The sequence below is a fragment of the Oreochromis aureus genome, linkage group 18 (assembly GCF_013358895.1).
Source record: "Oreochromis aureus strain Israel breed Guangdong linkage group 18, ZZ_aureus, whole genome shotgun sequence".
Lineage (NCBI taxonomy): Eukaryota > Metazoa > Chordata > Actinopteri > Cichliformes > Cichlidae > Oreochromis > Oreochromis aureus.
Window position 1 is genome coordinate 33,994,253 of NC_052959.1, and position 21,830 is coordinate 34,016,082.

Below are 21,830 nucleotides of genomic sequence, written 5' to 3' on the forward strand. Positions count from 1 at the left end.
TATTAGAGTATGGGAACACAAACTTTAGTCTAACTTTTTTAAATTCTAATTATACTCAACTTGAATCTGGAGAAAAAGAAGAAAAATAAAATATATATCTCTATTTTCTGTTGCCTCCATTGTACAGGGGGACTGTGACTATAAACAGGAAAATGATCAGGGAAGAGGTTAAAGTGGATTCAGCAGATGGAGGAAACCTAAAATCAGCTGTAGTGGCTCAGCGTGGGGAAAAGAATCATAACTCAGTCATTTCGATCGAGAGCTCCAGTAGATTTTCTTAGTGTGCAGCTGACCTGCTGCTCTTTGTGGACGTACACAGCTGAATTCAACCAGATGTCAGCAGATGTTTCATGAGTTCGCTGATTTCATCCTGTACACTGACAGTACGCTGTTTATGCTGTGTGTTTTCTAGATTGTATAAAGTTTCTATGAAGGTGGAATTCGGTGAATGAATCTCAATCTCTGGATGACATAATGACATCAGTTGAACTCATGAATGAATCAAACAATGTCTGCAAATGCTGCTTATAACTGTGGAAACTTGAACTGCATTGGTGGTACAAAAGCCTTGAATCTTTTCCATCAGCAACATCTTTGTATTACTCAACAGAACTCTTGCTGAGCTGCCTCTCTGTGACCAGCTGCATCTCTTACAGAAAACTGAGGATTATTTATTATGCTGAAAATTCTTTATCTGTATATCTGTAAGGTTACAGACACAGTCATCGCTGTCAAAGACTGCAGGAAACGTCATTCCAACATCCGAGTTACTTATAAAGTGGCAGCTCTCCTGATTTGACCAATAAAGCTCACAAAAAGAATTCATCCAAATAATCAAAGTGAAGTTGAATAAAACATTCATGCCTTTAATGGTGAAAGTGAATAAAAGAAATGGTACGGGAACAAAGATCTCCAAGCTGCTCAGTATGCCACGCAAATTCAAACCTTTGAGATATTAAATCAGATCATTTTAAAGTCTACCTGAGCGAAGCTGTTTGAGGTGCCCGTCGCTGCTGCTGATATTCACAGGAAGCATGTCCTTGAACCAAGAGATCTCTGGGTCTGGGTTTCCACTGGCAGCGCACAGCATTGTGGCAGTTCTGTTTTTTTCAACAACTTTAAGCTGGGGGCCCATATCAATGGAGGGAAAGTCGTGGGGGATGTTGTTCTCTGAAAAATTGCAAAAGGCAGGTTTAGTACAACCACAGACCCTGAGAGCACCACAGACAGACTGATGATCACTGTTGTGATCACAAGTTGATAAACTGTTGTGAGAGGAGCTGACTGCAGCAAATATGTTGAGCTGGTAAAGACAAAGACAGCAAATATATTTCAGCTGGTACAGGCCACAAAATTAGTGCAAGAGCAGAAGATACCAAAGAGTGATAGAACTGCTGCTCTTTGTGATGAGGAAGTAGAATTGTGTTTGTAACTGGAAACAGGACCACAGTGAAAGTTTAAAAAAACAGGATCCATTTTTACCTTCAAGCACTTCAAGTCTGGCACTGACGCTGACCTCGCCTGCACTATTATTGGCGCTGCACTTGTAAATGGCTGCATCTCTGTATACGCGCAGCGGCTGGATCCGCAGCACCGACCCCGAACCTCCATCAAATTCAATCACCTAGAAGAGCCACAGTAAACAGGAGGAGAGTTATTTTTCAAGGCTTCTTTTTCTTTTAGACAACGTTCGCTTCATTACAAGATTTCAATAAAATCCAGTCGTCCTTGCAGATTACACAGAGCTTTGTCTTTCTTATGTCAAAGTAATTAAATAAATGTTTATGATAAATAAATAAACCACGTGATTCACTGTGGGTGCTCTGTGAATACGTTTTCATGCTTAGCAATGTTAGAGTGCATGCATCAGCACCCACCTCAAATCGCTGGCTGCTGATCTTCTTGCCTATCTTGAACCAGGTGATTGTGGGTTTTGGCTCTCCTCTGGCCTGGCACACAAATGAAGCAACTCCACCCGAGATGCCCGTCTGATTCACAGGAAATGTGATGAAACGTGGAGGGCCTGATGAAGATGACGTGATTGGACAAATAAGTTACTGACAGGCACGGAGGTTCAGAGTGATGGGAGACGTTATCTGTGGGTGTCACTATTCTCCACACACAGGACACCCTGAGAAAACCCAGAGAAGCGCTGATGCTACACCTGAAGCTCAGTCATGACGCACACGTCCAGTCTTTGTGTGAGTGTCACATTCTTGCCTTTGTTTTGACACATTGTTTAAACCAAAACAAAGTTTATCATTCCAAAAAAAATGTTTTGTATAACAATGAAACACATTTTTGTGTGATCAAGTAACTGGCTGAGCATCTCCCAAAATTAGGAAAAGGCCACTACTATGTTATAATGCTGTACTATCTCAGAGATCCCCTCCAGCTCTTTAGAGTTTTACAGGACATCATGACTGTGCACATGACAACACAGTCTGTGATTCATTGTCTGTGATGCTGAAACCAGGACAGTGAGTGCGTGCTCTGCTGCAGAGCTCTCTAATTAAGTTCATTTTGAAAGCTTTTACCTTAAATGCTTACACTGAACTTCAGCCAGAGGCTTACCTTGGACCAGTAAGGCTTTTCTGCAAGTTAAAAGCCAGACTGAAAAAGAAAAGTAAACAGAAATAGGAAAAAACACAACGAAAAGGAACAAAAACTGAAGTGTTTCTGGGGACACAATAACCTGAAGGACCAGACCTGGACATGACAAGCTAACAGTAAATGGCTAATAGCAAGCATGTATTACATGAATCATGTGATTAATATACACATTGCTTTGAACCTTTTCTCCTCACAACACTAATGATGTCACGATCCTGGGTCTTATGACCCAGTGTTTTGAGTTTTAGTTCATTTTGATGTTTATAGTATGTTTAAGCTCATTAGGTTTCCTGTTCATTTGCTTATTAGTTCCCACTTGTGTTTTCAACCCCTGCGAAATCTCCCTTGCCCCTTTGTGTTCATGCTGCGTGTCTTATGTTATCAAGTTTGTATTATCATGTCTGTCTCATGTTTCCTGTTTTATTTTGAAGGAGTCGTGTGTTCTTTGTTCATTATATTTAGTTTCACTCCCTCGTCCTGTCATTAGGCTCATGTCAGTCAGCTGTTCCTCCATGTGTTCCCACTTCCCCTAATCACCTCCTGTGTATTTAAGTCCTCTGTTTTCAGTGTGTCATTGTCAGGTCGTCTGTTGTCCACGCCATGTTTCCCATGCCATGCCATGCCATGCCTCGCCATGCCATGCCATGCCTCGCCTCCAAGTTTCTTGTCTAGGTTATATTATTATTTGTTTAGATTTCCCAGTTTAGGTTTGTGTTAATTTTGCTTCAGTTTGCCTTGCCTTTTGTTTGTACCTTTTACCAGCCACATTAAACGGCTCGCCTTTTGTTAACATTCACGTTTTGCTCCCTGTTCTTTGGAGTCTGCATTTTGGGTCCTTTTCATAATACATACAGTCTGCCTCCAGCCAGACTGTGACAAATGAATCCTCTGCTTCTCCTGAACGAGTCTCAGTGCGGTCCTTTGTATGTTTTGGTGCCAGTTCAGGGGCTGTCGGTCTATAGACCGGGTCCTTCGAAGACCATGAAGGCCAGAAGTCAGAGGCTTTTAAATGGGATGGTCTAGCCCACAATGTGCTGCCCAATGTGCCTAGCAACCATGACATCATCCACTAGAAACATTTAAAACTGCATTGTTTGACAGAAATGAAGGAGAAAATCTTAATTTTATTTTATTTTTCATATACTGTGATTTCACACTGGTATGTGTGTATCTGAGGCCGACAGACAGTCATTTTAAGATTACCTATTAAACAGTGCGCTAATATACTTCATGACACCAACAAACTTTGGTAATATCATGTAAATATATGTTCAAAATGACATTTATTGTACTATTAAATTACATTTAATTTAAAAATCTATAGCAGTGAAATTTAACAGCAAACAATCAAGGTGAAATTATTTCTATTTCATATCAATTTAAGTTTTGATCTCAAAGACATATTTCTACATCACTGCATTTAACTGAGAGCTGACTTATACGAGCACAAAGAAAACTCATGTATGCACATACATCCATAATGTTTCTTTATTAAATAAATTGCTGAGCTGTTTGATTTTATCCATAAATTAAATGATTATTGAAAAAACAATGAATGAATGCTGATATTTTAAAACTTGAAGCACCATCCAAATGCAGGTCACACAGGTCACTCTGACACACACAGAGCACATGTGACCGTAGAAGAGCAGAATAACACAGCATGAGGTCAAAGGTCGCAGTGGACTTGTTCTGGAGTTTGTCTCCAAACAAACAACATCTTGTATACAGACACATTGTTCAAAGAAAGTATAGAAATAAAGTATAAGCACATCTAAATATGGAACTGTTTGTCAAACATGATTTGGACACAAATTGGGAAATAATTGGTGTTTCAAATTTACATTATGAACGAACGAGCTTCAGGTGAACTCCCTGTTTTTGTTGAACTTGTACATTCAATAGAACAGCTCGCACCAGACTCCTCTGCACTGTATGTATGTTTTTGCCCAGCGTTTTGGTTCTAAATAGGTTTTAAAAAACCTAAATCAACATCTTTTTAGTCTAAAGACAATCAGGAAATCCTTTTAAATCCTACCTGACATCTTAGACACCACAAAAGACAACACGCTACACGCTGGGAGCAGTTCCCATAGTCAGGTGGGAAACAGGAGGGGTGGGCTCTATGACCCTATGACAGCACTATAGGTGAGGTTGCCAACCCCGTCCCCATAGGGCGGTGCTGCCTGCCTGTCTCTGACACCCAGAGGTACCACAAAAGTAAGAAAGTGTATTGGCCCTGGAAGCCCTGATAAGTATGCCCAATAATAAGGCTCCAGGTCCAGACGGCTTTCCTGCAGAACTCTACAAAGAATTCTGGACGATTCTAGCACCAGTTTTTCACAGAATGTTGCAGGAAATCAAAGAAAATGGTAGACTACCACCCAATATGAACTCTGCAAATATCAGTCTCTTATTAAAACCAGGCAAAGACCCTGTATTTGCTTCAAGCTATCGTCCAATATCCCTTATTAATGTAGACCTTAAAATAATCTGCAAAGCTCTCTCAAAGAGATTAGAGAAAATAACCCCCCAATTAATTCATCCTGACCAAACTGACAGAGTTAACTGGAAATTTCTATTTGCAACTTTACACAAATTTGGTTTTGGAACCTCTTTCATTAACTGGTTAAAAATATTATATAATTCCCCAACAGCAGGTGTCAGAACAAATCACCAGACATCCTCCAGCTTCTGTCTCCTGAGGGGCACCAGGCAGGGATGCCCACTCTCCCCTTCACTGTTTGCAATTTTTATTGAGCCACTAGCAGCAGCAATTAGACAGGCTACAACAATTAAGGGCATAAAATGTAAGAACGTGGAACATAAAATCAGCCTTTATGCGGATGATGTGTTACTTTTTCTCCAAAACTCACAAACCAATCTCTCTGGGGTAATTGCATTGATAAATTCTTTCTCAAGAGTCTCAGATTATTCAATTAACTGGTCAAAATCTACAGTTCTTCCGATTAATTGCTCCTTCCATAATTCTTCTCCTACACCACTGCAATCTGGAAATATAAAATATTTAGGTATTAATGTCTCTCCTAAGCTTTCAGAATTAACTAAATTAAACCACATCCTGCTTTTAAAGACAGTAGAAAGCGATCTGGTTAGATGGAAATCTTTACCCATATTACTCATGGGAAGGGTCGCCGCTATAAAAATGATGGTCTTGCCAAAAATAAATTATTTGTTTTCAATGATCCCAAATAAGCCATCACAAGATTGGTTCAGATCTCTAGACTCATGTATTTCTAAATTCCTTTGGAAAGACAAACCCCCACGTATCAGCTTAAAAACATTACAAAGGACCAAGGATAAAGGAGGATTAGATCTGCCTTTAATCACTATTTTTTAGCCAACAGGCTTCAGTTCAGCTCTAGATGGTTTAAACACACCTTCTTAGATGAACCTTGGATAGATGTAGAACAGGCACTATGTAATAATCTAGAAATTTCAGATCTACTATTTATCAGTTCAAACATCAAACGACATGAATGTTTTAAAAGCATCAACATCAGCTCTTCTCTGACAGCATGGTGGGAGTTTCTAAAAATGACAAAGTCCTCATTAATCCCATGCAAACGTACACTTATCTGGAACAATCCGGACATATTACAAAACAATAATATGATAAACTTTCCAGATTGGAGTTGCAAAGGAATTAAATACTTGGAACATATATTGGAAGGAACAGACTTTATTTCGTTTGACAGACTAGTTACACAATATGGGATCAACAAGAAACGATTTTTGGAATATCAACAAATTAAATCCATAGTAAAAAAGAAATTTATTCCCAGTGAAGCTGAATTACAAACACCACCAAGTGTGGTACATTTTTTTTAAATCTAAAACACCCAAATTATTGTCTAAAATATACAGAACACTTTCTAAAATAGATGAATCAATATCCCTTCCTATTGTAAAATGGGAAGCAGATTTATCAATCAGCTTAGACCAAAACCTTTGGTCTCAGATTTGCTTAAAAACCTTTCAATGGATCAGAAATCCCAGTTTGCAATTAATACAATACAAAATATTACATAGAGTGCACTATACTGGTCATAGGATGTTCAAGATGGGCTTTACGTCTTCCAACAACTGCTCACACTGTCTAGCAAATACACCGGACAATTACATCCACGCTCTTTGGTTCTGTCCACCAGTGCAAAAGTTTTGGCGTGAGATATGTGAAGACTTATCAAAGTGTCTGAAATGTAACATTCCAGCCTCCCCTTTAGTATGCTTGCTCAGCAACTTGGATGAGGTCACTGCAGAAATAAACACAGCCCACATTGTTTTTACAGCCCTATGCATTGCCAAGAAAACGGTCCTCCTTAACTGAAAAAATAAAAATAATCCTAATTCTAATCAATATAAAAACCATCTAATAGATCACATTAGTCTTGATACAGCCTCTGCCACCACATTTGATCAATCCCTTTGGGCTCCTTTGATCGGCTTCATCACCTAGTGGGGGTGGGGGGTCATGGTTTGGTCCTGCCTTCGCTATTGTGGTTGATATGGGGGTAGGGACAGCCTTAGGGTGTCTGGGGAGTCCCTAGGGACGTTTCCCTGGAGGGCCTAACCTGGGGGATGTGGCCATGACCTGGTTAGGGGCTCTGGGGGCTCCTAGATGGTGTTTTCCTTGTCACTGCGTACAGCGGAGATGGGGGAGGGTCTGTACTGGCGGACGTTGGTTACTGGCCTTGTGGCCTGGCTGCCCCCGGGTGGGTCCGGGACGGGCGTGGAGGCTTGGGGGTCTGGGGGTGCTCCGCCCCCGGTCTGGGGTGCTGGCTGGGCCTTGGGGGCTTGGGTCCTGGCTGTTGTGTCGCCGGGGCTGTGGGCTGGTGGGTGCAGGGGGGCTCAGCCCCAGTGCAGGGGACCTCTGGTGCATCGGCCCAACTAGGGGGCTCTCTAACTGGTGGGGAGGCTGTTATATCTTTGCAGGTGGTCTCCTCTCTACAGGAGCTCACTTTGCAGGTGGGGGAGAGATATAGGAGAGGTAGAGAATGAACTCAACCTGGGTGTCTATTGTCTTGTGTAGTTTGGGAGATGATTGGATGATGGGGTGGGTGCAGTTTTCTCTGCGGTGGAGTTGGGTGGGCTGCCCCGGACTCTGTAGGGCTGGGCGGTGCTGCTGCTGTGGGCCCTGGTCCGGATGGGCCTGGGCCCCCTTGCCCTGGTGGGTTCCAGAGTGTGGGGTGCTTACTGGGGTCAGCGGGGGAGCTGGGCCCACGGCGGGGCCGCTGCCCCTCCCTTTCTTCCCTCCCCATCCTCAGCTACCTCCCTCTTCCCGCTCTACCACACCCACCCACACACGCAGGACTTGGGGTGCAGATATGTCACCAGGGTGCAGGGGAGGCACTCCCCCTCTGTCCCCTTGTGGCCGCCTGTGCCTGAATTTTATTCTGCAACCTAGACATCCACATTACTCACACTCTCACATAACACATACATTTAGGGCCTTGGGGGTGGGCACGTTTTACAGCATCCAGAGGATGGTCGGTGTATTCCAACCCACCTCTGGCACTGGTGCCCTACCCTCAATTTTAATGCATATAGACACTGAGGGTTTTCGGGAGGAGCCGTGCTGCTCTCTGGCAGGAAGCACCATGCCCTCCTGTGTTTTAAATGCACTTTAGAACAGCACACAGCAACACTACATATGAGCGGACGGAGGGAGGTTCGGGGTCTTCACTCACCGGTTCTGTTAGCCGTCAGGGCTGGGGGGCTGGGAGGAGGTGCTGGCCGTCAGATTGGGGTCTGGGATGCGGGGCCTCCCTGCTACTGCAGATAAGGAGGCAGTCCGCTTGCCTCCACCCCAGAGAGAAGGGTTACATCTCCTCTCTTGTCGACTGGGGCTGGGCGCTCATGTATGTACCGGCTCACTCCTGGTGGCCGATTGGAGGGGCCTGGCGCCTGTGGCCCGGCTGGGCCCCTTCCGGGGGGTGGGGTGCCCTCAGGCCTCTGGCCTCTGGGCCTGAAGCTCGGTCCTCTCTGGCGCAGCTGGCTGCCGGCAGAGCCCGCGGGCACGCCACTGCAACCCCCATGGCCTCTGCTCCGTGGCTGCTGGATGACCTCTCCTTTGGGGCTCTACTCAGCTCTTCCCAGGAGAGTGGCACGGTTGCCCCCCTTTGGTGGTCCTCCTTGGGTCCTCGTACTTTGGGGCCTCTGGATGTCTGGGGCCTGGATCTCCTCCATACCTGCTTCATGCCCTGGGGGACGGGGCTATGGCTCCCCACACTCCCTAGCAGATAGTTACATGGAGAAACCTTTGGAATACAAGCATGCTTATCCACACAGGTGTACACACAGGTGTACACACGGGTGTTCACAGACACAAACTACACCTTTCTTGGCTGCTACCTCAAAGCACATTGTGCGCTGTCTATCTTGCGTGCTCAATTCAATTCAATTCAATTTTATTTATATAGCGCCAAATCACAACAAAAGTCGCCTCAAGGCGCTTTATATTGTACAGTAGATAGCACAATAATAAATACAGAGAAAAACCCAACAATCATATGACCCCTATGAGCAAGCACTTTGGCGACAGTGGGAAGGAAAAACTCCCTTTAACAGGAAGAAACCTCCGGCAGAACCAGGCTCAGGGAGGGCGGCCATCTGCTGCGACCGGTTGGGGTGAAAGAAGGAAAACAGGATGAAAGACATGCTGTGGAAGAGAGACAGAGATTAATAACAGATATGATTCGATGCAGAGGTCTATTAGCACATAGTGAGTGAGAAAGGTGACTGGAAGGGAAAAACTCAATGCATCATGGGAATCCCGGCAGCCTCACGTCTATTGCAGCATAACTAAGGGAGGATTCAGGGTCACCTGGTCCAGCCCTAACTATATGCTTTAGCAAAAGGAAAGTTTTAAGCCTAATCTTGAAAGTAGAGATAGTGTCTGTCTCCGAATCCAAACTGGAAGTTGGTTCCACAGAAGAGGGGCCTGAAAACTGAAGGCTCTGCCTCCCATTCTACTTTTAAATACTCTAGGAACAACAAGTAGGCCTGCAGTGCAAGAGCGAAGTGCTCTAATAGGGTGATATGGTACTACAAGGTCATTAAGATAAGATGGGGCCTGATTATTTAAGACCTTGTATGTGAGGACGCAGGATTTTGAAATCAATTCTGGATTTAACAGGAAGCCAATGAAGGAAGCCAAAACAGGAGAAATATGCTCTCTTTCTAGTCCCTGTCAGTACCCTTGCTGCAGCATTTTGGATTAGCTGAAGGCTTCTCAGCGAGTTTTAGGACATCCTGATAATAATGAATTACAGTAGTCCAGCCTGGAAGTAATAAATGCATGAACTAGTTTTTCAGCATCACTCTGAGACAGGATATTTCTAATTTTAGAGATGTTGCGCAAATGGAAGAAAGCAGTCTTACATATTTGTTTAATATGTGCATTGAAGGACATGTCCCGGTCAAAAATGACTCCAAGGTTTCTCACAGTGTTACTGGAGGCCAAGGTAATGCCATCCAGAGTAAGAATCTGCTTAGATACCATATTTCTAAGATTTTCAGGGCCGAGTACAATAACCTCAGTTTTATCTGAATTAAGAAGCAGAAAGTTAGCGGCCATCCAGGTCTTTATGTCTTTAAGACATTCCTGCAGTTTAACTAATTGGTGTGTGTTACCTGGCTTCATGGATAGATAGAGCTGCGTGTCATCTGCATAGCAGTGAAAATTTATGCTATGTCTTCTAATGATGTTGCCTAGGGAAGCATGTATAATGTAAACAGAATTGGTCCTAGCACTGAACCCTGTGGAACACCATAATTGACCTTAGTGTCTGAAGAGGACTCTCCATTTACATGTACAAACTGGAGTCTATTAGATAGATATGATACAAACCACTGCAGTGCAGTACCTGTAATACCTACAGCATGTTCTAATCGCTCTAATAGGATATTATGGTCAACAGTATCGAACGCAGCACTGAGGTCTAGCAGGACAAGCACAGAGATGAGTCCACTGTCAGAGGCCATAAGAAGATCATTTGTAACCTTCACTAAAGCTGTTTCTGTGCTGTGATGAGCTCTGAAACCTGACTGAAACTCTTCAAATAAGCCATTCCTCTGCAGATGATCTGTTAGCTGTTTGACAACTACTCTTTCAAGGATTTTTGATATGAAAGGAAGGTTGGAGATTGGCCTATAATTAGCTAAGACAGCTGGGTCTAGAGATGGCTTTTTAAGTAAAGGTTTAACTACAGCCAGCTTGAAGGCCTGTGGTACATAGCTGATTATTAGAGATAGGTTGATCATATTTAAGATCGAAGAATTAATTAATGGCAGGACTTCTTTGAGCAGTTTTGTAGGAATGGGGTCTAAAAGACACGTTGATGGTTTGGAGGAATTAATTATTGAAGTTAACTCAGAAAGATCAATTGGAGAAAAAGAGTCTAACTTAACATTGATGGTACTAAGAGTAGCTGTAGATAATATTACATCTGTGGGATGATTATTGGTAATTTTTTCTCTAATGATAAAAATTTTATTTGTGAAGAAGTTCATGAAGTCATTACTAGTTAACGTTAAAGGGATTGTTGGCTCAGTAGAGCTCTGACTGTTTGTCAGCCTGGCTACAGTGCTGAAGAGAAACCTGGGGTTGTTCTTATTTTCTTCAATCAGTGACGAATAGTAAGATGTTCTGGCTTTGCGGAGGGCTTTCTTATAAAGCAGCAAACTATTTCTCCAGGCTAAATGATGATCCTCTAAATTTGTGACACGCCATTTCCTCTCCAGCTTACGAGTTATCTGCTTTAGGCTACGTGTTTGAGAATTATACCACGGAGTCAGGGACTGCTGCACAATAACATTTAATATTTACTATCTACTGCTAGCTAGTTTATTGTGATGGTGCTGTCTTTATTATGTTGCCCTTTTTTTTGTTGTTGTTTGTTTTCTCTTCTGTTTTTTTTTCTCCATACAGGTGATCCAGGTGTTTTGTTTGTTTCTCTTCCTTCCTCACCATCTCTTCTCCCCTCTATTTTTCTTTCTCTCCCTCTCTTTCTTTCATTCTTTCTCCCTGTCCTATCCCCCAGTCATGTCTGTCCCGTCTGTAACAATCGAAAATAAAATAAATACATAATTATAATAAAGGTCAATCAAATGGACCAATATGGCAAGGCCATGATGATCCACTTGGTAAAGTAAATCCGCTTGGCATCTCTCTTGGCCTTAAGACAACAATTCTGGAAAAAACGTCTCCAAAAAAACGGGACAAAAAAAAAAAAAAAGTGTATTGGCGTGCTTTCTGCTGTGCAGTGTGAATCTGTTCTACACACTCCACGGCATGAAGGTTTGTTCTCTTCATGTAATCAGTCAAAGTGCAACAAATTAGTGCAATAAGTTGAACATTAAATATCTATATCATTCCTTTAAATAAACAGAGCTCCTTGAAATCTGCTGCAGATGAGCCACTGATCACTGCACTAATTACAGCATAAAATGCACTGTGTGTCAAAATACTCATGAAGCTCAATGTTTTATTGGATGCTGACAAAGCTAAGGTGTAAATGAGGATACTTACTCTCTGCCAGAGATGAGAACAGCATGCAGCTGAGTGAAAACAGGACCAGCAGCCCCCCTCGGGGCAGATGGGACCCTGCCAGGTGAATATTACACACCATGTTACAAACTGTTTCTGCTCAGTCCCCTGCTGGCCACGTCCCAATATGTCAAGGTCAAAGACAAACACCTGAGACAGCAAACACATGCAGAAGAGAGGTACACAGACATCAGCAATCAAACTTAGCACATCTCTGCACACAGGCTGCTCAAAACATTGAGGGAGGAGCCAGAAAGTTGATTCTGTTCTAACTTCTATTCTGTATGTCGCATTTTCAGTGGGAGAAACATTTGACTCACCTAATTGACTTCTTCAGCCTTAGAGACTGAAAACGCAACATCAACATGCAAAGAATCATCTTTCAGGGATTTCCTTCCCTCTGTGATTGAGCATGCATCACAACACTGAGGGAAGACTCTGTTCAGAAACATAAACCACTATGAATCCATTTCAGCTGCATTGGTGCAAATTCGAGTAACAACATGTACACTGAGAAGACAAGAGCAAGGCAAAGCCCCATAATAGTAACGCTCTGCTCTTATTCCTCCTCCTGACTTTTCTCTGGTTTACTTTTTGTTATTGTCCTCCTCTCTGCTGATGGCATGAGACAGTATCTGCAGCCCATTCAAGCTCCACAGGTTTTCTGCAGGGAGGAAGAGGAGGAGCGTTGCCAGAGCCCTACAAAGTGACCTCCACCTACTGAAGCTACTGAGACATGTTTCTGAGGGTACTCAGGTCTATACTCAGCACATGTGACAGACATGAAAGAGTCTGGAGGCACAAACATGACCAGTTTGGTGGTGGTCAGTGATGGCCTGGGGAAAGGTATGGTTGTGTTAGGCTGTGGAAGAAGATCTCAGAGCATCTTTGTGACCTCAAAGAGTGAAATGGAAATCACTGATATTGATTCTGACTTTATATTTCTTCCATTTGTGTAAATTTTGGACCCTGTTCTCTCATTGATCACACTCAGCATACCATCAGGTGTTTCACTCTCTGTGCAGGTGGAGAGAGCAGGGCTGTCACAATGCCAGAAATGTGGTAATCATAGAATTACACAATACACCATACCTGACTCTCACATGGTCACAGAAAAAAAGATGATCACAGGTACATAAGTATCAAGTTATTTAAGTCTTTTTAAATCACTGCTGCATTTATTTAAATATTTCCACTCAATAATAGAAACATTTTTGTCACATGGTTAAAAACTGTTTAACACAAAAAGTCTTAAGACTTCAGAGAAGCTTTAAATTTTCTGATTATAATTTGGGACACAGATGTTGAAATAATGCAGATACTTCAAAGCGGCCGTTTCTTTCTATGAAACCACTTCATACATCCTGATGACTGCAGTCTGTCTGCCAGTACAACCAAGAACATCAGACAAAGCAAACACACAGAAACTATCATATATAACACTGTCAGCTGTGATTATGCTAGAAACTGCCAACACGTGTTCATCCACACTCTGATCGTTCGGTTATTAAAACTTTAAAGTTAAAATGTTCCTGTTAGTAAAAGTTCTGGTTATAAACGCGACATGTGTTTGATCCCAGATGAGAAGCTGAATATGTTTAGGAAAGCATGAAGCATGTAACTGTTAATAGTTTAAATCATTTTATAAATATTTGCATGTAAAACAAACAAACAAATGTCAACAATGTACATAAATACAAAACTAAACTCGATGAGAACATTCAGAAACGATAGCGGTGAACTTACTGAATCTCCTTTTTGTCTCCTTCTCTCAAAGTGTTTCATTCTTTCTTTATTTTTCAGGGAGTCCAACAACCTACTTTATGTAATTAACAGCAAACAGGAGTCAGGTGACCTGGTAACGGGGAGACGTGGGCGTGGCTAATTGTCCCAGTGTAACAGCAGATATTTGTTTACATAGTCCTGGCTGTGATCCTGTGTTGCAGATTTCATCATTTTCCTCACAGCAGCACAGAGCTGCCAGCATGTTTAATGATTGACAAGATTAAAGAAAAAACGTTGCTGTGATCAGTTCAGGATAAACCTGATAAATAACTGCTTTAATATAAGTTTGGTAAAGTTGTTCTCGTGTGTATAACTGTGCTCCTCTTATAGAGAGCAAATGTGAGATGTTGATTCCTGCCAGCAGAAACCAGAACAGGCTGCTTCATGTGGACTGGAACTAATAACTGCTTTGATATTAGTTTGGGGGAGTAGTTCTTAAGCCGTCTTCCCGTTGTCAGTATCTCTCAGATTGCCTTTTTTCTTTTGTTGTTGAGACTATTAAAAGAAATATAACTCGCGGTTAATACTTTGTCCTATTTGATTTGTAATGAGCACATTTTTGTATTGTGTATTGTTTGTGTAAGAATTTCAACACTAACATGTAAATGTCCAATAAAAATTCATACTGAGTCTAAGTCTAAGTACCTGGAGAGAAAAGAAAAGTCAGAAAACACAGACTCTGTGTAGAGTTCTAAGAACAATATTATGTTTTACAGTGTAAATAACTCTGCCCTGTAGGTGGTGAAGAACAAGAAACTGTTCATCGTAAAGCAACAAAACGTGGGCCGATATCAGACCTAAGGCCTCCGTCAATTGTTTCGACCATTAATGTGAACATTCTGTTTCTGTAATACATTTAAGAAAATGCACTTATAAGTATATTTATCGTCCATTTCATAAAAATGAACCCAGCCATAGCCAACTTAAATGTACTACCACCTGTAAATCTTACATTTTGTTGACTTGGACATTTACAGTGTAGGGCCAGAAAAGTTATGGTAGTATTAATTTGTCACATAAATGTCGTGTCATAACAGTAAAGTTGAAAGAGTATTTTTCCAATGTCAGGTAACTTGTTCCTATAGTTTAAATGTGTTGCCCCTGAAAGCCAGTTGAGACTGGTAAGCTTTGGCCTGCAAGGCAAGGTTAGGAAAGGCATGTTCACAAGTTGGTGCTATACTCTACACTCTTCTGGCAGCTGGAAATAAACACCAGTTAGTGCATCCAACAGCCAAACTCCCAGACAGTTGCTGTGCTACGTTAAACTCAAAGATGTCCAGAGGCTAACTGACGGGAAAGGGACCACAGTACTATTTCGCCCTCGAGGTGGGCATGTCCCAGTAGCTCTGGCATCATGTGAAAGCTATGAATATCAATGAGTCTGCATTGGGATCTAGGGGATCCCGCTGCATTGGGATCCCCCTAGGGGCCAGTATGAAAAGAAAAAAAAAGAACACTTGGACACTGCTAGCACAATGGACAGGTTTTTGACGAGGCTCCCACACAAACGCAGAGCAGGAGATGAAGCATCGCTGAATATGTTTCCAAACCAACTTCTTCTAAGCCAAAGACTAGAAAATATGGTGAAGCATATCTTCCCTTTGGTTTCACCTGCACAAGTGCCAAGGTAGGTCTCCCTGCAGAATTGGTTTTCCCTTGGTCGGGAGCAGCGCTGGGCTCTTCAAATCACGGACAAACAGTATCCCACATTCTTGATTTTTACTTCTTGATTAACTACTCCTGACATGTTGGAGATGTTAGCTCTTTATACCGTAAAGTTACAGCGGGATACAAATAACATCAGGCTGATCCTGCCACGATTTGTTCCCTCGGTTCAAATCACGGATAAACAGCATCCCACAGCTGTTTGTTTTTAAACCCATTTTGAACAGAGAGGCATTATTTGAAAAATGTATTGAAGTTGAATATTATTACACAGGGAAAAACAACTACATGTTAAATAATCACACCGTGACGCCTCTGCCTTTCTAAATGGAGGGACAGTAACTGTGTGTGTATTTAAGCGTGTAAAACCTGCAGACAGTCAGATTAACAGTACTTCGTCTCTATCTGCCATTCTGCAATTCATCCCATGTAAACAATAACGTGGCGCACAGCGTGACGTGAAAAAAGGCACATACCTTTGACGTTGAGTGACGAACTCTGTAATCCTCGTCCACACGTAAACGCAAAAAAGGAGTTTTAAAAAATCTCAGTTTTCAGTGATTCGAAACGCCGTTTACGTGTTGACGAAACAGCTGCGTTTTCAAAAATACCCGTGTAGGTGTGGACGTAGCGTAAAAGAGTTAGTAGTTGATTTTATTACTACCTGTAATTTATTGCAGATTACAAAGAGTTAAATTATGTTCTCTTCTGGAGTCCTACCTCATGTGACAAAGATGGTTAATGTGATTGGCTGTGCCTTTCAGGGAGCTCTGTTTAATTTTAACAGCGGCAAGCCTGCGCTGCGAGGAGGAGAGGAGGACGGCAGCACAAAGGAAGAACCTGGATATAAGAAAGTATTTTTCAAATAAACCTGTAAGTCACTAAAAACTCAAGTTCACCCATAAAATGTGTCCGTCATGATAACGTTACAGGTTATGCTAAGCCATACATGCCAACCCTCCCGATTTTTCCGGGAGAATCCCGAATTTCAGTGCCCCTCACGGAAATTTTCCGGAGCCACCATTTTTCCACCCGGACAACAAAATTGAAAAACAATATCTCAGATTGGCCCACCCAATTCCAGTTTCCAACAATGGCTACTACTACTGCAGCTACTTAGTTTTAGTATTACTCTTTCTGGGTCGCAAAATAAACTTTTAACATATTTTCAGGCGAGAATGTAGCTGTGTAAACTTCAAATATCTGAGCCGACGAGAACAGCAAAGTCCCGGCACATCGTTTTAGGCTTTGGCCCACATCAGACTGTAACCATGAATAACTTGTTGCCATGTCCACCAGCAGAGACTGGACAGTATAGATGTAAAACAAATATGCCAGCAGTTCATTTCAGTTAACGAGAGGAGAAGGCATGTGTTTGGCTCCTTCACTTAGTGGACATTGAGTTGTTGTGTGGGGCACCAGTAGTCCATGTCTGTTGCTGTAACAGTAGTTCATGTTGAGAATATAAAATCCCAGCTCACTGATTTGATCGGGGCAATAGTGCCTAAAATGTTGCATAATTTTGCTAAGAGATCTTTTATTTTGTGGTAATCTTAGATGAGTAGTTTTATGGACAAAACCCACCAAGTCATTCAGTGTTCCCTTAGTGCTAATGTGTAAGAGATGTTGGTGTACTATAACTGAAGTAATGTTGTTAAGTCCTTAAAGTCATATTCTTTTATTGTCATGACTGTATTTGAAGCTATTTTTATTTTTGCATGATACCTGATTTATATGGAATATGGCTGAAGTAAACTAAAGTCTAAAATACTTTAGTCAGTCATTTGTTTAATAGTAGCTTAACATTATATAATTCACATATAAAGCTATGAATTGTAATTTTAAACGGTTTAAAAGCATGTAGAATAGCATATGTAGGCAAGTATATTTCTCCTTTTTTATCAAGAAGCAAAGACAAAAAGGAAAAAAAAACAAAAGAAACAGGGCAGGGTTCGGTGGTTGAATCCTCCGTCCCCACCAACGCCAAAACCAAATCTACGCCCTTGCCTTAAAATTTTATAATATTCATGGAACAACCCAGATGACAATATTAGTGATAATGCATTTTAAATTTGGTCACACTAGTACAGTGGTTCCCAAACTTTTTTTGCTGGGCCCCCTTTGAAAAATGTTCGCCCCCCCTCCCCCGCACGCACATGCGCGCACGCGCGCACGCACACATCCATATTTTTGCTCCATTGCGGTTTATTTCACAGCTCAAACATTTAGTAAAAAATTAAGCAAATACGAGTAATCTGCAATAAATTACAGGTAGTAATAAAATAAACTACTAACTCTTTTACGCTACGTCCACACCTACACGGGGATTTTTGAAAACGCAGCTGTTTCGTCAACACGTAAACGGCGTTTCGAATCACCGAAAACGGAGATTTTTTAAAACTCCTTTTTTGCGTTTACGCGTGGACGAGGAATACAGAGTTTGTCACGCAACGTCAAAGGGATGTGCCTTTTTTCACGTCACGCTGTGCGCCACGTTATTGTTTACATGAATTGCAGAATGGCAGATAGAGACAAAATACTGTTAATCTGACTATCTGCAGGTTTTACAGGCTTACATATACACACGCAGTTACTGTCCCTCCATTTAGAAAGGCAGAGGCGTCAGGTTGTAATTATTTTACGTGTAGTTGTTTTTTCCTGTGTAATAATGTTCAACATTGCTATCAATACATTTTTCAAAAAATGTCTCTCTGTGCAAAATGGGTTCAAAAACATAAACAGCTGTGGGATACTGTTTGTCCATGATTTGGAGAGCCCAGCGCTGCTCCCAACACAGGGGAAACCAATTCTGCAGGGGAGACCTACCTCAGCACTTGTGCAGGTGAAGCCAAAGGGAAGATATGCTTCACCATATTTTCTAGTCTTTGGCTTAGAATGAAGTTGGTTTGGAAACATATTCGGGGATGCTTCATCTCCTGCTTTGTGTTCCTGTGGCCGCCCCGTGCTAGCAGTGTCCAAGCCAGTGTTGCCAACTCCTCAGTAAGGAAAATCGCCATTGGCTGTCCTAAAAGTCGCTAGAAGTCGCTAAATGACGTCATCGCCTAATTTGCATAATTGGTCATGCTAATGTAATTGTAACCTACGTTGTTGGAGAGAGAAATAACATCGTGGAAGAGACATAAAGTGAGTAAAAAAATGTCCTAAATGCAGTTAGAATTTATTTAGAACTACAAATTAAATTTGTTTTAGCAATTATTGTTTTTTAATGTCACAATTCCAACCCTGCTCCTTTATCTGGGCTTGGATCGGCAAAAGTGACCCTAAATAGGCACTCTGGTGGAGTTACTTCGTGTGTGTGTGTGTTTATAAGTAGTTTTAAACCTTGAGATCCACAAAACAGCATAACAGTAAAAGAAGAACTGACTGCGTTACAGTCAGTGCGGGAGCAGCGGCTTCGCTCATGCGCGAGTCATTTGCCGTTTGGACGCAAATGACTGGTGTGAACATCTCCTGCCCTGATAGCAGCGGGGGGAGGACTATCCTCCGCCTGTGAGCGCTTTGGCATGGGTGAGGTGCCCATGGCAGCACCGCTGCTTGTTGAGAGTAAGAGCAATACGCGCTTTCACGTCAAAAAGTCGTCATAAATAAGTCTCCAATAACACCACAAAAAGTTGCCAGATTTGTCGCTAGTCGCTTTTTAGAAAAAAAGTCGCTGAGGGGGTCTGAAAACTCGCTAAGTTGGCAACACTGGTCCCCCCCTCTTTCATGCCACGCCCCCCCAGGGGGCGGGCCCCACACTTTGGGAAGGTCTGCGCTAGTACATTATCACAGAATCAGAAACATAACGCAGTTTCTGTGAAACACAGACTTTCTGTTTTTTGTTTCAAATATCTTTTATTAGGAGCAAATATCATGGTTGTTACAAATTAACAGAACTTATGCCCCTTTTTTTCTCTAAGCTAACAAAACAGACAATTAAACAACAACAAAAGAAAGAGAGGAAAAAACAAACAAACAAACAAAAAAACAAAACAAAACAAAACAAAAACAAAAAACACACCCACTATGGGCCCCAATCCCCCGACTGCCAGAAAAAAAAGTTTATATTTTCCCAAGGTGTGTAAGTAAAGGGTGCCAGATTAATTCAAAATCTTTTACATTATCATTCATAGTATATCTTATTTTTTCAAGATGAAGAGTATTTATAAGTTCTGTAAGCCACATCTTTAATACAGGAGTCTCGTTGCCTTTCCAAAGCTGCAGGATCAGTTTCTTTGCAATAATCAATGCATATGACATAAACCTTTTTTGAGAGTGTTGTAAATTTTGTGTTTCTTTGGAGATCCCAAAGATAATCACAATCGGATTTGGCTCAATCTTACTCTTAAAAATATTAGACAAGTAGGTAAAAATGTCACACCAAAAACCCTGAAGCCTTGGACAAAGTGCAAAACAATGTAACAAATTTCCATAATATATCATGCATTTTTCACAGAGGGGGGAGCAGTCTGGGTACATTTTGTGAAGTCTTTCCCTTGAGTAGTGTAACCTGTGTACAATTTTGTACTGAATTAAACAGTGACGGGAATTAATAAAAGGCGTGTTTATGTTGCGTAAGACCTCCTGCCAAAAATCTTCTGATAGGGGGATCCCAAATTCCTTTTCCCACTCCTCTTTAATTGAAAAAGTTGAGGGTATACTCATCTCCTGTATTGAATTATAGAATAATGAAATTCTCTGTTCAAACCCCCGTCTATCACTAAGGCAACTATCCAGAAAGTCAGACGGCATGTTTTCAAACTGCGGCAGATGTGTACGGATATAATTTCGTAATTGAAGATATCTAAAAAAATGGCTGTGCGGTAATCCAAATCTATCTTTTAATTGTTGAAATGACATGAAGGTGTCGTTTGAGTATAAATCTTTTAGTTTACAAATTCCCAATTCCTGCCACACGTTGAAAGCTCCGTCTGCACATGATGGAAGGAAAGAAGGGTTAGCTGTAACAGGTATACACATTGATAGTGTTTTCAATTTAAAGTGCTTAATTATTTGTCTCCAGATTTGCAAGGTGGTGTGAATCACTGGGTTCGAATTATAATGTGCATTTGTCAAAGGAGTAGGAGAGAGTAATATTCCACCAACACAATAAGGAAGGCAATCCTCCCGCTCCATTTGCAGGCCGTGAGGGAGTAGTGCTGTATCATCCAGTAGAAGGGAAATTATTCTTAAATTTGATGCCCAATAGTAATGCATGAAATTGGGTAGTGTGAGTCCTCCAAGGGATCCGTGTTTACATAGGTGGTCTTTTTTTATTCTATGTGTTTTGTAGTTCCATATAAACGGCATAATGATGGCGTCCAACTTTTTGAAAAAAGATTTGGGCAAGAACATTGGAATATTTTGGACCAAATACAAATACTGCGGGAGAAATACCATTCTTATTGAGTTCACTCTCCCTATTAATGAGATAGGGAGTGTCCTCCAATACTGGATGTTGTTTTTAAGCTTCTCCAGTAGAGGGAGAAAATTTTCTTTCATTAGGGAACTGTATCTTTTTGTTATTGTGATGCCCAAAAGACTTTCTGTTTTTTAACAGCTGTGATGCAAACACTAAACTACAAATCCACACAGCTCCTCAGCACTGCTTCAACTCTTCAATGTGTTTCACTTCATTAAGTAATGGAACTGAATTTCTATTGACTTTCATTCTTTTCCCACTCTGTCTTATAACATCCTGGATTTTGTTTGTCATGTTGTTCTTCATCATGTTTCCACTGAGTGAAATATTCAAAGCACAGACTTCAGCAAATGTTCTGCTGCATCATTTTATACACATTTCTCCCAAATTCACTCGGACATGTTTGTATCTTTGAAACTTTGGGATTTGCTCTCACATTTTAAATAAAGTTCTGCTTTGAATGATGACTTTGTAAAAACCAATCCAGCAGAGATTCTGCTGGAAACACAGTCGACTGCAGCTTTGTGTCACTTCCACATGCAGCCTCCTGCTCTCCTCCACTTTCCAGGTGAAGTGAAATTCATCTCAGACCAGGCATCTCTCTGTATTTCCTGTGACTCACCACGTGATGGTGCTTTTTCCCTTTTCTTCTTCATTTCAAACATGCTGCTGTGAAGAAAAGGCCTTTAGTCAGACTGCAGTCTTATATCTAGGCTACGGGTCATTATCAGCTCTCCTTGTTTGGCCTCAGCTGCAGACGTACCATTTCAAAGT

General features: G+C 41.6%; 1 protein-coding gene across 2 annotated transcripts; it reads right to left on the reverse strand.

The window, feature by feature from the left end:
* Positions 1-840: 840 nt before the first annotated feature.
* Positions 841-16,126, reverse strand: LOC116320092 (receptor-type tyrosine-protein phosphatase F-like). 2 transcript variants are annotated; one of them, XM_031739605.1, is made up of 5 exons: positions 16,111-16,126; positions 12,167-12,334; positions 1,878-2,023; positions 1,483-1,624; positions 841-1,170 (listed from the first exon to the last, which is right to left on the reverse strand). In XM_031739605.1, the coding sequence occupies exons 2-5, from the start codon at positions 12,264-12,266 to the stop codon at positions 971-973; spliced, it is 588 nt and encodes a 195-aa protein (XP_031595465.1). In that variant the 5' UTR covers positions 12,267-12,334; positions 16,111-16,126; the 3' UTR covers positions 841-970. The 2 variants fall into 2 exon arrangements, with proteins under 2 accessions (XP_031595465.1, XP_031595464.1); XM_031739604.2 differs by lacking the exon at positions 16,111-16,126 and adding an exon at positions 13,931-13,986.
* Positions 16,127-21,830: the final 5,704 nt, after the last annotated feature.